The following is a 14,756-nucleotide window of genomic DNA, read 5'->3' as shown; positions in this document are numbered from 1 at the left end:
CCTCAGAGGGAGTTCAACTTTGAATAAGAAGACTATTAAAATTGAGACATGACTATTTAAACCCGAAAAGACTGAAATATTATTAATTGGTAAGTTCAAGACTGTGGATTTTAGTGAGCAAAAGAGTAGTCATGGAAAATTAAGAGACTCAATTTTCCCTACACCTCTGAGTGGAGAGAATAAATTTGCAACCCGGAATCACTGCTTTCTCTGTTCCTTGAGAATACAGTTGTCGACATATTTTCTGAAATTGCTAATAATCTAGAAAAAGTTGTACAGCTCTTTCATAAAGAGGAATATCAGAGTCTGGCAGATCTCTATCTCCACAGAATGTCCATTATCATCCGAAGCCAGATTACCAGGCTCTTGTGAAAACACAGTAAACAATGAGTTGGCATCGAGAATGGTTTGTTTTTGGAACAGCTGAGGTTGACTGAACACGGGCAAAGTTTACAAATGAGGTCTTCCTGTGGAGGAATGAAGAGAGGAAGTCAACAATATCGGACTCTAGCCAGGCTCACTCTCAGGCTGCATGAGGATATTTTAAATAAACATTAGGCTTTAACTTCCCTGCCTCCCTAATAGCTACGGACAACTAATATATCCAGTGGACTATGTATCCCTTTTAAAATAGTTTTTTCAAGTATACATGTAGAGAAGTGCACAGATATATCCTTTTGTTTATAAAACGTTGAAATTTAGGGCTTCCCTGGTGGCGCAGTGGTTAAGAATCTGCCTGCCAACGCAGGGGACGCGGGCTCAAGCCCTGGTCCGGGAAGATCCCACATGCTGTGGAGCAAATAAACCCGTGCGCCACAACTACTGAGCCCGCGCTCTAGAGCCCGCAAACCACAACTACTGAAGCCCGTGAGCCACAACTACTGAAGCCCACACACCTAGAGCCTGTGCTCCATAACAAGAGAAGCCACCGCGGTGAGAAGCCCACGCACCACAACGAAGAGAAGCCTCAGCTCGCTGCAACTAGAGAAAGCCCGCACACAGCAACGAAGACCCAACGCAGCCAAAAATAAAAATAAATTTTAAAAAGTTGAAATTTAATATATAAATTCACTAATAACAGATTGTCCTTGGCCATTTCACTCCTTTGAGGGAAGGTAGAAAGTCTCCTGTGGAGATTCTCTACCTCACAGTATAGAAGTGCAGAATTTCGAGGAACAGAAGTGAGGAGAGAGTAGTTATCCTTGCTGGATTGAAATAACTCAATTAAGGTATGTCTTTGAAGGAAGAACAATGGTGACATCAAAGGGACAGTCACTTGCAGGAGAGAGGACGCATATAAAAGTGCTGATAGGGCCACGGATGAAGAGCTGTGTATGTGAGCCAAAGTCTCTCAGATGCCAGATGTGCTGAGCTTTTTGGAAAGAACTAGAACCAGTGCGTGGCCCAAGAAGTACCTTGCCTTTCACAAGGCAGTCATGTAGGCCCTATTCCTCCAAAACGTGGGTACTCAGTAAATGGGCACTGTTGAATGAATAAAATAAAACCCTATAAAAATCAAACAGATTTTCCCCCTTTAAAAGTGTTTCCACAGGGCATATTTCTGATCCATTTCCTAAACTTTGTAACATTTTCCCAGACCCTGGAAACTCTCAAATACTTCTTAAGTCTCTGGAACTCAGTCTCTTACTAGATTCCAGAAGTTTCTCCTAAGCTATGGAGGTTCAACTCCGTTTTGTAAGTTGCTGGGGTCCGCCACACCTCTGTCTCCCATGGGCTTGGGTATTTACAACCCTGCTCTAATACACATGGTCATCCGTGTGACAGACTTACACTGGCACCCACAACCGGATCCACCCCGGCCAACCTCACAGCCTTTCCAGACACATCTTCAAAGCCAGGGTTGCTACTGTCATGTCCCCCGCGGCCACTTCCCCTTCCTGCTCTACCTCTTTGCTCTGGTTTCCCAGGATTCCCGCAGGGGAGGAGGATATGGCCATGCGGACATTTCCTTCCCTTTGCTCCCTGCCCTCAGATACTCTGTGAGTCCTCCTATTTGGGGCCTACAGTGACCTAACCTCTAGACCCAGGGTCATCTACAAAATCAAAGACAGGTAGGTTCTATTCACACAAAAGCAGGAAACCCTCACATACTATTTATATTTCATAAAGCCCAAAGACTTTAGCTTCCTTTGACTGGAATTATTGTATATTTATATGTGACAAATTACTTAAAATGAAAGTTAGCTAGACACATCACCACCTCCACACCTTAGGACATATGTGAGTTCTCTAATCTTTAGGTATTATTTCTTATGAGAAGAAAAGATAAAGGAGTTTTAAAGGAGTCGAGGAAGATATTTCCAGTCTCCCATTTCCATTCTTTTCGGTAGAAAATTTTATATTGTTCCATTTGGCTTGAAGTGAGCGTTAAAAAAACAACTACTGGCTCGATAATCCTTCAATTTCTGGAGTTAATGAGAATTCTCAAAAGCTGCTCACACAGGATTCAACAGCCCACATTGCGTCCCCAGTCTCCCTCTCCACCGGACTGGAAAAACAATCGACTCCACTGTAACCATCACATTTCTCAGAAAGAAGTTTTGCTTTTAAGTTAATAGAATTTCATGTGCACACATGTTGGTAACAGTTGGCAAGTGTCAATGGGCTTGATTATGCTTTTCATTAAACTTTCAAAACTAAATGTTTGGATTACTAATTTTACTTTGTGTTCCCTCAGTCACTTGGCACGATTTTCCTCTCTCCCTCCTTCCTTGAAGTAGGTTGTGAGACTTCATTAACTCTTTGCCTTGTCCAAACCAAGTTCTCTACTTTGATGGAGCCCTTTCTTAACCCCTATAGCACCTTCTCACCAGCTCTGTGTCAGAGCTAGAAAACCAGTGATCGGGCACTTCCAGCCCACCCTGTCTGCGTCCATCCAAATTATTACTTAACACTTTCATTTCCACAGACTTTCCTCCATTACACCTACAAGCCCCTTAAGGAGAGTGCACAGATGAAAGAACCTGGGTTTTGCAACCAAAGAGACCTGGGTGGAAATCCTGGCTCCAGCACTATAAGCTCTGCAGACCTGGGGAAGCTGAACCTCTCCTGGGTCCCCACTTCATCTGTCAAAATGGAATCATGGCACTCACTCTGCAGGGCTGTTGTGAGAATTAGTGAGACAATCTATCTGAAATGTCAAGCACTGCCTGGCTCAGAGCAAATGTTAATGGAAACAACCTATGGATGAACTGAGCCTTGGAAATGAGTCCTTACCATCCACAAAATCATGTATTGGGTACTATATTGTGCCTACGTATTTCATGACTATATACCATGTATGATGTGTTTTAAATGCTAAGTTACTTTGGTAACTACAGGTTATATCTAAGATAGAATGCTCCCTCTACCCAAAACTGGAATAGCTGTTTTGAAATATTGAGAATTACTTGTCTGGCTCAAATTGAGGTATCTCTTGCTGAGTAGAAAGTCAGGCGTGAACAACAACATAGAAGAGTCCTGTACCTCAGGTGTCTCTCTCAGGAATCCCTACCAATTGCATTAAGACCCACAGACATATGATCAGCCGTTAGAGTTAATTGTAAGCTCTTTTGTTTCATTTTCACCACTCTTTATCCCCAAACTACTTCTTTTTTAGATTTATCTTTTACTTTGGTGAAGTATATACTTAAGCAATTTTTTTTTAACAGACTTAAATATACACCTATCAGAATGGCTAACGTAAAAAGTATAGTGAGGACATGGGACTTCCCTGGTGGTGCAGTGGTTAAGAACCTGCCTGCCAATGCAGGGGACGCGGGTTCGATCCCTGGTCTGGGAAGATCCCACATGCCACAGAGCAACTAAGCCCGTGTGCCACAACTGTGAAGCCTGCACTCTTGAGCCCGCAAGCCACAACTACTGAGCCCGCGCACCACAACGAAGAGTAGCCCCGGCTCGCCACAACTAGAGAAAGCCTGCATGCAGCAACAAAGACCCGATGAAGCCCCCTCCCCAAAAATATATGTGTGTGTGTGTGTGTGTGTGTGTGTGTGTGTGTGTGTGTGTGTGTCTATATAGATATATAGTGATGACAGCAAATACTGGTGGGGATGAAAAGCAACTAGATCACTCATACATTGCTGATGGGAATGCAAAATGGTACAGCCACTCTGGAAAAGAGTTTAGCAGTTTCTTCCAAAACTAAACATGTGCTTACCATACAACACAGAAGCTGCACTTGGGCATTTATACCAGAGCAATGAAAACTTGTGCTTATGCAGAAACCCTTATGAAAATATTCATAGCAACTTCATGTATAACAGTCAAAAACTACAGAAAACCCACGTTATTCAATGAGTGAATGCTTAAACTGTGGTATATCCATACCATGAAACATAACTCAGCAATAAAAAGGGTAAACTACCAATACACAAAATAACTTGGATGGATCACAAGCATATTATGCTGAGTGAAAAAAGCCAATCTCAGAGGTTACACACCATATGATTCCTGAAACGACAAAATTATAGAGACGGAAAACAGATTGGTGGTTGCAAGGGACTGGGGAGGGGTGGGATGGGAGGGAAGTGTCTGTGGCCACATATAAAAGGGGAGCAGGAGGGATCTTTGTGGAAGAACTGTTCTATATTTGACTGTGGTGGTTACATAAATACACATGTGCATAAACGATATATATACATACCCACGCACACATACAAATGAGTGCATGTAAAACTGATGAAATCTGAAAAAGATCCCTGCGTTGTACCCATGTCAATTTCCTAGTTGTAATATTGTACTAAGGTCCTACAAGATATTACTGCTGGGAAAACTAGGTGAAGAGTATATGAGATCTCTCTGTATTTTTTTTTCTTCCAACTGCATGTGAATCTACAATTATTTCAAAATAAATTTTTTTTTTAATAAAAGAAGATTTAGAGGTAGGAAGTTTTTTAAAGTCCTTGCATATGTGACGCCTTCATTTCCAGTCTCACAGGGAAATCTGGCTTGGCTAGACACAGACATCTATGTCCAAGATCATTTCCTCTCAGGCCAGAGCACAGAAGGCATTGTTCCACTGTTTCTCAGAAACTTCATGATTTTCTTTTTTTTTTTTAAACTCATTGCCCTTTAAAAATTCTCTTTTAATTAATTAATTAATTTATATTTTATTTTTGGCTGCGTTTTGTCTTCGTTGCTGCGCGTGGGCTTTCTCTAGTTGAGGCGAGCAGGGGCTTCTCTTCGTTGTGGTGCGCAGGCTTCTCATGTGGTTTATGTATTTATTTTTGGCTGCATTTGGTCTTCATTGCTGCGCGCAGGCTTTCTCTAGTTGTGGCGAGTGGGGGCTACTCTTCGTTGCGGTGCGCAGGCTTCTCATCACGGTGGCTTCCCTTGTTGCAGAGCACGGGCTCTAGGCGTGCGGGCTTCAGTAGTTGTGGCATGCGGGCTCAGTAGCTGTGGTTCACGGGCTCTAGAGCACAGGCTCAGTAGTTGTGGTGCACGGGCTTAGTTGCTCCTCAGCATGTGGGATCTTCCCCGACCAGGGCTCGAACCTGTGTCCCCTGCATTGGCAGGCAGATTCTTAACAACTGCGCTACCAGGGAAGTCCTATGATTCTTCCCAGCTCAAACAACCTTGGACTCCGTAAGTTGGTTTTAGTTACTTACTTTTTTTCACCAACTTTATCTTTGCTTTATGTTGGTATTACAATGTTATCAAAATAACTAATAAGAGATAGCAAAACTCATAACTTAAAACAATGGAGCAAAAAAATATATCATGGGATTATAGTGTTTTAAAGATATAATTTGCAAAACAGTGCATTTATCTGTATCTTTTTTCGAAAGTAATCTTTCAATGTCTAGAACAGAAATGTGGAGTCAATGATATCCTTGTCCCCTTCCCATATTTTAGCTGAAGTCTAAAAACAAACTCCAATTCCTTACTGATAAAGGAAATAGCTTAAATGTAAGTGCTGTCATCAGTAAGAGATGTACATCTTTTTTCTATTAGGTCTGAAACATTTTTTTCCTCCTTAAAGATAACTGGAAGGCAACCAATACATATGAAAAAAGAAAAGAACCTGTCTAAACTAAATGCAAAAAAATCAATGCTAAAGAAATTTATAGCTATGGGGTAAGCACTAACATTATGCTAAATTAAGTATTACAGAAAATAACCTACATTGTAACCCATACAAACATGCCTATAGCTGAGAAGAATCTGATCTACAAATTTAGAGCTTGCCATACATAGTTAGGATGAAATCCCAGTTTGCACATCAAAAAGTCTCAGTATTCTTAAGACCAGTTTCATTAATATTTCATTAATATTAATATTTATGATGACAGACATTTGTGTGAAAAAGGAAAACTGGTTCCACACCACATAAAAATTAATAAATTTGCTGCTCAACAAAAAAAATAATAAATGTAAAATAAGTCATTTAGGTCCTTAATTATCAAGACTGTCTGATATGACTCCCACATAAGAACTATTTGAATTGCAAACACAAGTTCTTACTAATATACTTTATCAATGTCATGTCCCCAGAATTATCAATAAATATTGTGGGATGTAATAATTTATCAAATTAATTAAATGATATGAGACATTTTAGATTTTTCATAAATAAGTTATGTCAGAGAAGAAATAACTGTAGTAAATTTAAAATGCACACAAAATAGTTCCCAATTGTTCTTCCAAAATTAATACATAAATTTCAAGTCAACTTTAATTTCATAATCTTGTAATATGTACTGAGTGTACACAATAAGCCAGGTACACAGCTGCAGAGAGGTATAAGGAATGAGCTTTGGCCTTTGAGACATTTACAGTCTAGCTAGGGAGACTGGATATACACCTAAAGGAGGCAAGGATCAGTATTAAATAAAATAAAGTCTAATGACTATTTACAATACTGATTCTATGGGAAAATAATTGAAAGATAAAAATACTTCTGTTACACAAATGACTTTTAACATGGGGACAATCAGTACAGTTTTTAAAAAAAATCCCAAGTGATTCAAAAGGGAGATCATCTGTTTTATTAAATTCTCAATGCTATATGTGGCAGGCATTGCAGGGAAACTGGATACTTCTTCCAAAATACGCAGAACTTAAAAGACAGCTAGATGTACAAAAGTCACCAAAGACAGATTGTTTTTGGAAGTGTGACTAAACCTGTCTCCCTCTATCATCAGATAGTTTATTCCCTTGCTCGAATATGTATTTTTTTTCCTTTTCTTTTTAAAATTTATTTATTTTATGTATTTATTTTTGGCTGCATTTGGTCTTCACTGCTGCGCGCAGGCTTTCTCTAGTTGTGGCGAGTGGGGGCTACTCTTCATTGCGGTGCGCAGGCTTCTCATCACGGTGGTTTCTCTTGTTGTGGAGCACGGGCTCTAGGCGTGCGGGCTTCAGTAGTTGTGGCATGCGGGCTCAGTAGCTGTGGCTCACGGGCTCTAGAGCACTGGCTCAGTAGTTGTGGCACATGGGCTTAGCCGCTCTGCGGCATGTGGGATCTTCCCGGAGCAGGGATTGAACCTGTGTCTCCTGCACTGACAGGTGGATTCTTAACCACTGAGTCACCAGAGACGTCCCTCGAATATGTGTTTCAATGAACAGTTACTAAGTACTGACTAAGCACCAGGCAATGAAGATAACAAAGACTTTAAGGTTTGATCCTCATGCTCAAGGATCTACATGTGAATAAATAAAATAGTGTGATAAATCCCTCAAAAGAGGTCAACCCCGGAGGCTTGGGGAACCGCAGCATGGTGGTCTTCACGGAAGAGATGAGAAGGAGGGGGACAGGTAAAGGAGAGAGGGGAAGAATGGTCCAGCGGACTGAAACATGTATTAAAAGACCAAAACCTTGGGCTTCCGTGGTGGCGCAGTGGTTGAGAGTCCGCCTGCCGATGCAGGGGACGCGGGTTCGTGCCCCGGTCTGGGAGGATCCCACATGCCGCGGAGCGGCTGGGCCCGTGAGCCATGGCCGCTGAGCCTGCGCGTCCGGAGCCAGCGTGTCTGGAGCCTGTGCTCCGCAACGGGAGAGGCCACAACAGTGAGAGGCCCAAGTACCACAAAAAAAAAAAAAAAAAAAAAAAAAAAAGACCAAAACCTTTAGAGAACATGTCCAGTAGATCAGAATGGCTGGAGAGTAGAGATGCTCTGGGGAGAGCGGAGAGAAGGCTGAAGAAGGAAGCTGAAGGAGCATCTGGAGAAGCAGCAAGGAACAGATCGGGAAGGATCTGAATGTTCCAAGCTAGGAAGTAAGTATGGCTCTGGCCCAGAGGCAGTAGAGGACCTCCACTAGAGGATCTTCAGGAACTGGTGTTCTTCTGATCTGAGGATCACTTTGGCAGCAGCATTAGGGATATGCTGAAAGGCAGTGATAGTGAAAACTAGTAAAGAGGCTACTGCAAAACTCCAGGTGAGGAAAGGTCTCAATAAGGGCCGTGGCTGTGCATCTGGAGAGGAGGGGGCAGATCCAAGAGTTATTTAGGAGAAGGATTGGATAGGACACGGTGATTTACTGAGTGTGGGGAAAGAGAACAAGAAAGAAGGATGGAAAGAGTAGCTTCAGGGTACTGATGTGGGCAACTGGCTTCATGCTGATCATATCCCCAGGCCAGGGAGGATGGGCAGAGGAACAGGCTGTGGGAAGATAATGGAGTACCTGGGAACACCAGTTTTCACACAGGATGTGTCTCTCAGCTTGTCACATGGGGACCATAGGGGATGGTTTGAATAAATCCTACTTCCTGTTTTTGATGGCAAGTGACCTGTGATGCCCTGGCGGTACTTTCTGCTGACATAACTCTTACCCTGGGCCAAGTTCTCTTATGGGTGTAGATGGCTGTCACAGCAGGCAGAGGGTGAGGCCAAAGAAGAGGAAATGCTTCCAGAAAGGGAACCCAGTTATTCACATGTCCATTTTCCCCAGACGTAGCCTACAGGGAACAGCAATGTGGGAGCCAGAGAGAACCCAAGATCTGGATCCCTGCTTTTGGAAAGAGCCCTTTGTCTGAAGCCTGTGGGCAAGTGGCCTCAGCAGGGTTGAAGGATAAAGTGCGCTCCGTTCCCTAGAAGAGTTCCAACTGGCCAGCGTGCCACGTGGAGGAGTTGGTAGGCGTGGACCAGCACAGGGGGACAGGCTTACGGGCAAGGGCCCGAGGCTGGGCTGGGGAAGCTGGGGAAGAGGATTCGGGGGCTGCTCAAAGGGCGCAGGGGAAGATGGCGTTTGTCAAGAGGGCTCACTGTGGGTTGAGGCGGCCCAGGCTGTTTTGGATGCAGAGTCCAGAAGCAGCAGCTCTGATGGGGGGTCAGGGAAGTAGGCTGTGGGGAGCAGGGCACAATGCGTGCAGGTCAGGCTGGGTCAATGAGTCAGGCAGGTATCTTCCGGCCAGCAGTTACGCAAGGGAAATGGAGTCCTGGGATCTGAGACGTCACGCCGAAGTATGAAAGAGGTGGGGGCAGGAAGCAAGAAGTTGGCAGCAAGAGGTGAGAAGGGTTATCGTTTCTATCTGGGAACAACAGAAAAGCTGAGGTCCAAGGGTCTGGGATTCCTGGCTTTCCCCTTAAGAGGACCTGGCACCAGCAGAAAGGGTCTTTTGACATTATTTGGTTCCTGACGGCATTTCTCTCCTACCTCACATGTTCCTTTACTATTAACTGTTGCAACACCAAACAACTCTAGTTCTTGGAACATGTTATGCCATTTCATGCTTAGCTTATATTATTTTCTCTTCCTAGAAATATGCTTCTACTTCTTTGCCTACCTGGAGAACTCTTCTCCTTCTTCAGAACCAAGTTATGATGCTACCTATTCTGATCCCTCAAATGCTTTAGAATATTATCATTGCACTTAATATTCTGAATGGCAGCTGATTAAAAATAGAACCTGCTGTATAAAAAATCAATAAAATAAAATTCAAAATTCATATTATTTATAAAGATAAATAATAATAAATAATTTATAATAATAAATATAAGTATTTATAAATATAAAAATTTATATTATATTGGCTTTATCATTTATAAAATAATGTCACCTACACCATCTAATTTAATCATCACAATGCTCCTGGGACATAAGATGAGCTTATATATTAAGGAAAAATTGTGGTTTAGAGAAGTTATGACTTGTCAAATATCATACAGCTTATCAATGGAAGATCTAATATCCAGGCATCCAGACACCTGACCTTCCTTCATTTCTCCCTCCCTCCCTCCATCCTAACCTTACTTCTGTCTTAAAGATCTTGCTACCGCTGAGATGATGAATTGACATCAGAATTGACTGAAATTTCTTGCTGAGAATATGTTTATCACATATTAATAAATCACATTTTTTGATGCTTCAAAAAAATAAAAATAGAGGTCATTCACCTCATGTTGGCACACAGGAGGCCTGCGATACATGTCTGATAAGTGAGTAAAAGAATGCATCCTAATATGGGTGTAGCTCAACTTTCTTTGGCTGGGCTGGTGACACAGTAATCGAGTCCCCTGCCTGACTTGTTTCTAGAGCCTTAGCAGCACTGCCTCACTCAGAGGATTGTTAACAGCAGAGATTCCCGATCGTTTGGGGCCGGTGCCAGCCCCAGGGTGAACGTACAACCTCCCTGGATCTCCACAGCACCTCATCTGGTGCTAAAGCTCAGCTCTGCAAAGTGAGGGAAATGTCAGGGTAAGAGATGCTGTGGGCAGTGCCAACCACACATCCTATTCCAGCCCTTCAGAGGACGACCTGAAGAAAGAGAGATGAGTCTGCTCGGCTCTAGGATGGGGGTCGTTAGCCCGGGGTAGGGAGCGGGTAGAGAGACGATGGGCTGCAAGGGATTCATGAACTGGAGTGTGAGTGGGCATTTTTCTGGGGAGAGAGTTCACAGCTTCATCAGTTTTACAAAGAGGCCCATGACTATTAAATATTAAGACCTACCATTCCAGAAAAGTGCCTTCCTCCCGGTAGCTCTGATCTGAGAATCAGCGGCTGACTCCAGATCACAGAGGCCTTGGTCATAGTCAAGGCAGATTACAGAAGGGACTCAGGTCCCCCCGCAGCATGCCATTCCCATGCTCCAACTCCACCCCAAGAAAAGCCTTTCTGAAGGCCGATGTGCGCAATTTAAGGAAGTTTCATGATCTGTGTCTTTGACAAGTTCAAATGCAATGAAAGACGGGGAGTTAGGCTTAGGATATCTCCACATTGACCTTTATGTGCCTTAGCACGACAAATCCTCAAAAAATAAAAACTAAAAAGGCAAATCCCCAGGGTCTCATTCCTGATGAAGAGTCATGTTTGACCTTGTTCTATCAGGATTGGGCTTAGGAAATGCTAATAAACAGACAAATCCTGTGCAATGGCTTTTTACATTTGACCTTTCCTTTTTTTTCTGGCATAGGAGCCTGTGGCTTTAGAAAACAGCAGAAAAAAGGCTTTCCATATTCAAGAGGCAAGAAATGCACACACACACAAAGAGAAAGCAAATCTAAAATTGTTTGAAACCCTGGGGAACTGAGAGTCACTTTTCACCCACATCCTGTCAGGGTTGAAAAGCACAGGAAAAGGTTTCTCCTAAAATGTGTGTATGTTTTATTTTTTCCCTTTTTAAAGAAAAACAAGAGTCACTCATATGCACCCAGATATCTGAATAGATCAGCTGGATAGTTTTTTGTTTGCTTGGTTCCCACTGTTATTCCCATGACTTCTGAAGATAGTTTTAAAAAAATCCTTACATTGAATCTTTAAATTTCAATTGTTAAGAGCACATGCTTTGTCCCCAAACAGGTGCGGCCTCTGCCACTGACTTGCTAGGTGATGCTGGACAGGTTTGTTAACCTTTTTAAGAACCTAATTATTCACCAATTAAGATGGGAGTATGAATGGTACTGATGTCAAATGGTGGCTGAGATAATTAAAAGAAATAATGCATTAAAAAATCTTAGGCTATTAAGTTTAGTCAGTCAAACAGACAAAGACAAATATCATATGGTATCACTTATATGTGGAACCTAAAAAAATGATACAAATGAACTTATTTACAAAACAGAAATAGACTGACAGACAGAAAACAAACTTATGGTCACCAAAGGGGAAAGGCGGGGAGGGATAAATTAGGAGTTTGGGATTAACATATACACTATTATATATAAAACAGGTAAACAACAAGGACCTACTATATAGAACAGGGAACTATACTCAATAACTTCTAATAACCTATAATGGAGAAGAATCTGAAAAAGAATATATATATACATATATGATATATGTATAACTGAATCACTTTGCCATACATTTGAAACTAACACAACATTGTAAGTTAACTATACTTCAATTTAAAAACAAAAGGGAAATATCTTAGGCTAGCTTGGTAAACTCGAAGCATCAATGAATGGCATCTAAAGGACAGGAGCTGTGGAGTGAATCCTCTACCGATGAAACAAACAATTCCAAGGACACATCTTTATGCGTTATCAGAGATGTTTTAACACACAGAAAGAAAAAACCCAGCAACAGTGGGGCTGTGCTTCTCGTTGAGGATTCCCCATTTTATACATTACATGCGGTGGTTAGACCGCCTTCTTCACCTTCAGGTGAGCTCGAGTCTGGCAGAGAAGGGACTCTCCCTCCCCTGTAACGAGGTGCGTCATCTGACCAAGTCCACAGAAGGCCCAGGAAGCCAAGGCACACCCCATATTTCCCAGTGATCAGGCCCCATGAGTCCTATTCTCTTCTCCAGAAAGCCCTGGTCAGGCCTGGACCCAACCTCGCACCAGCACGCCTTCAGCCCATCTCCAACATGCCCAACCCAGCTGAGAACCTGCATGGTTCTCCTAAGTTCATCTGGGCCAGGAAATAACATTCCTGAGAATCTGTTAATCAAATGATCATCATCCTTCAGAACCTAGCAGAGTTGCATTTTCATCTATTTCTCCAAAAGGGCTTTTACCTACTTTCTGTAAATTTACCATGTCAGAAAAATTTATCCTGGACTTTGGTTTTACTTTTTTTTTCTTTTTTTCTTATGCATTGCTGGCTGGGGGAACTCCTCCTCTTGACAATCTCTCTGGCTACTTTGCATGGAATGGTCTTTGCTCTGTCAAGCCTCATTCCTGATCGCCTCTTACTCAGATCACATAAAGCAGTTTCAGCAAATGGGCCCACCTCATGGTTCTGCATATACAGTGGATTTCCAGGGATCCACTTATCAATCCCACCAAGTGCATTTTCTCTAAGCTACTCTCCCCTGTTGGAATCTTACTTCATCCAAGTCTTGTATATGGCTTTTCTCGCCAATCACTGTGTTAAACCTAAACTTCTTTTCCCTCCACTTTAAACACCTTTCCCACAGGGGAGGATGAAAAGAAAAAAAAAAATTATTGTTTCATTTGATCAAAGAAAGCTGACTTAGCTTATTAATAAAACCAACAGACCCCAGACAATTTCCTTATCATCCACCAGTTCCTTCAACAACAGGGAAGCCTGGATCAGCATCAGGATTGGTAATGATGGGATTCCATGTGACAGTTTTTGGACATTCTTACAAAGGTACCTTACCACAGATGACTTTTCAAAGGCATTCACAGCAATGACATTTCCTTACCCGGCAGTCTCTCTGAAGCGTCTTCATGAGCGCATTGTATGTTTCTGTATCAAAATACAACCCTTCGTGCATGTCTTGCAGGAAATCTAAGTCCTTAAACGTGGGGTTGGATTTCTCTCTCTCTTTTCGGGATGCTCTTCGCTTATAGGTTGAGCCTTTCAAGTCATATGTAAAGTGCATTCTCATGGAGCGTGGTAAGACATTGTTCATCACCACAATTCTGATGTTAATGCCCCCTGATTGCATGCAATACAGTCCATAAAATTTGGGCAAAAGAGTCCTTGGATTCTGGTTTAAATTCTAAAAAAAGAAAAAGGAAAAAAAATGTTTAAACTCTACTTTTACAAAATAATGCTCCACTATGACGTGTTTTCATCTAAAATGATAATTAAAAATGGAATGTGATTATTTTTGTTAACGACCATTGTTAAAATTTTGCTGTTCCTAACCTAGTTTTTAAGTCGGCTTATGGGAACAGCAACTTTATCATTCTGATCTCAGGGCATTAAAAGTGGCTGAACTGAAAATGGACGGAACGTCCCAAATTAGCTCCAACTAAAATCAGGCAAAGACGTGATTAGTGCCATGTGTGATTATTCTCTAAGGTAGCTCAAGAGAAAATGAATTGCTGGGGTACGAGGGATGAACATTTAAAATTTTAATAGCTCCTGAGAAACTGTCTTCCACAATGGCCAGACCACTTTACCACACTTTGTAAGATTACATATTTCCCACCCCTCTTATCAGTGCTGAATATTATCTAACTTTAGAATCTTTGTAAGCATGGTTGGTGAAAAATGACAACTTGTTTCCAATTTAATTTAATTTAAATGTGAATACCACTAGTAACTAGAGAAATTTAATATTTTTACATATTTTTAGCCACCTCAAAGATAATTTTTTGTCACTATCCTTTGCTCATTTCTCTTTACGTTTTTGTCATCATTGGAGTTCTTGATATATGCTGGATATTTATTATTTTCCTATTCTATTCGGGGTAAATATTTTCTTCCACTATGTTGTCTTTTTGGTTATAAAAATAGGGAATACACACCTATTTTTGTTTCACTTTTAAAGTAGGCAACAAGTAAAAAATAGTTTACTAAAAGGCGTTTATATAATGAAAAGTCTACTATTCCTAATCCTTCCCCCAATTCCCAACTTTTGTGGAAACTATTGTCC

At 41.7% G+C, this 14,756-nt stretch overlaps 1 protein-coding gene across 3 annotated transcripts in view; it reads right to left on the bottom strand.

Annotated features, from left to right (window-relative positions):
* Positions 1-14,756, bottom strand: part of PIP5K1B (phosphatidylinositol-4-phosphate 5-kinase type 1 beta) — a 328,934-nt gene that overhangs the window by 116,540 nt on the left and 197,638 nt on the right. For all 3 annotated transcript variants that reach the window (XM_029202075.1, XM_029202076.1, XM_029202077.1), the window contains exon 7: positions 13,575-13,874. In XM_029202075.1, coding sequence (XP_029057908.1) covers positions 13,575-13,874 — 300 coding nt within the window. The remainder of the gene's footprint in view (positions 1-13,574; positions 13,875-14,756) is intronic.

Source organism: Monodon monoceros, unplaced genomic scaffold, assembly GCF_005190385.1.
Source record: "Monodon monoceros isolate NGI ecotype Baffin Bay Population unplaced genomic scaffold, NGI_Narwhal_1 Super_Scaffold_5, whole genome shotgun sequence".
Lineage (NCBI taxonomy): Eukaryota > Metazoa > Chordata > Mammalia > Artiodactyla > Monodontidae > Monodon > Monodon monoceros.
The sequence above is the reverse complement of the archived record's forward strand: the minus strand, read 5'-3'. Positions and strand labels throughout refer to the sequence as shown.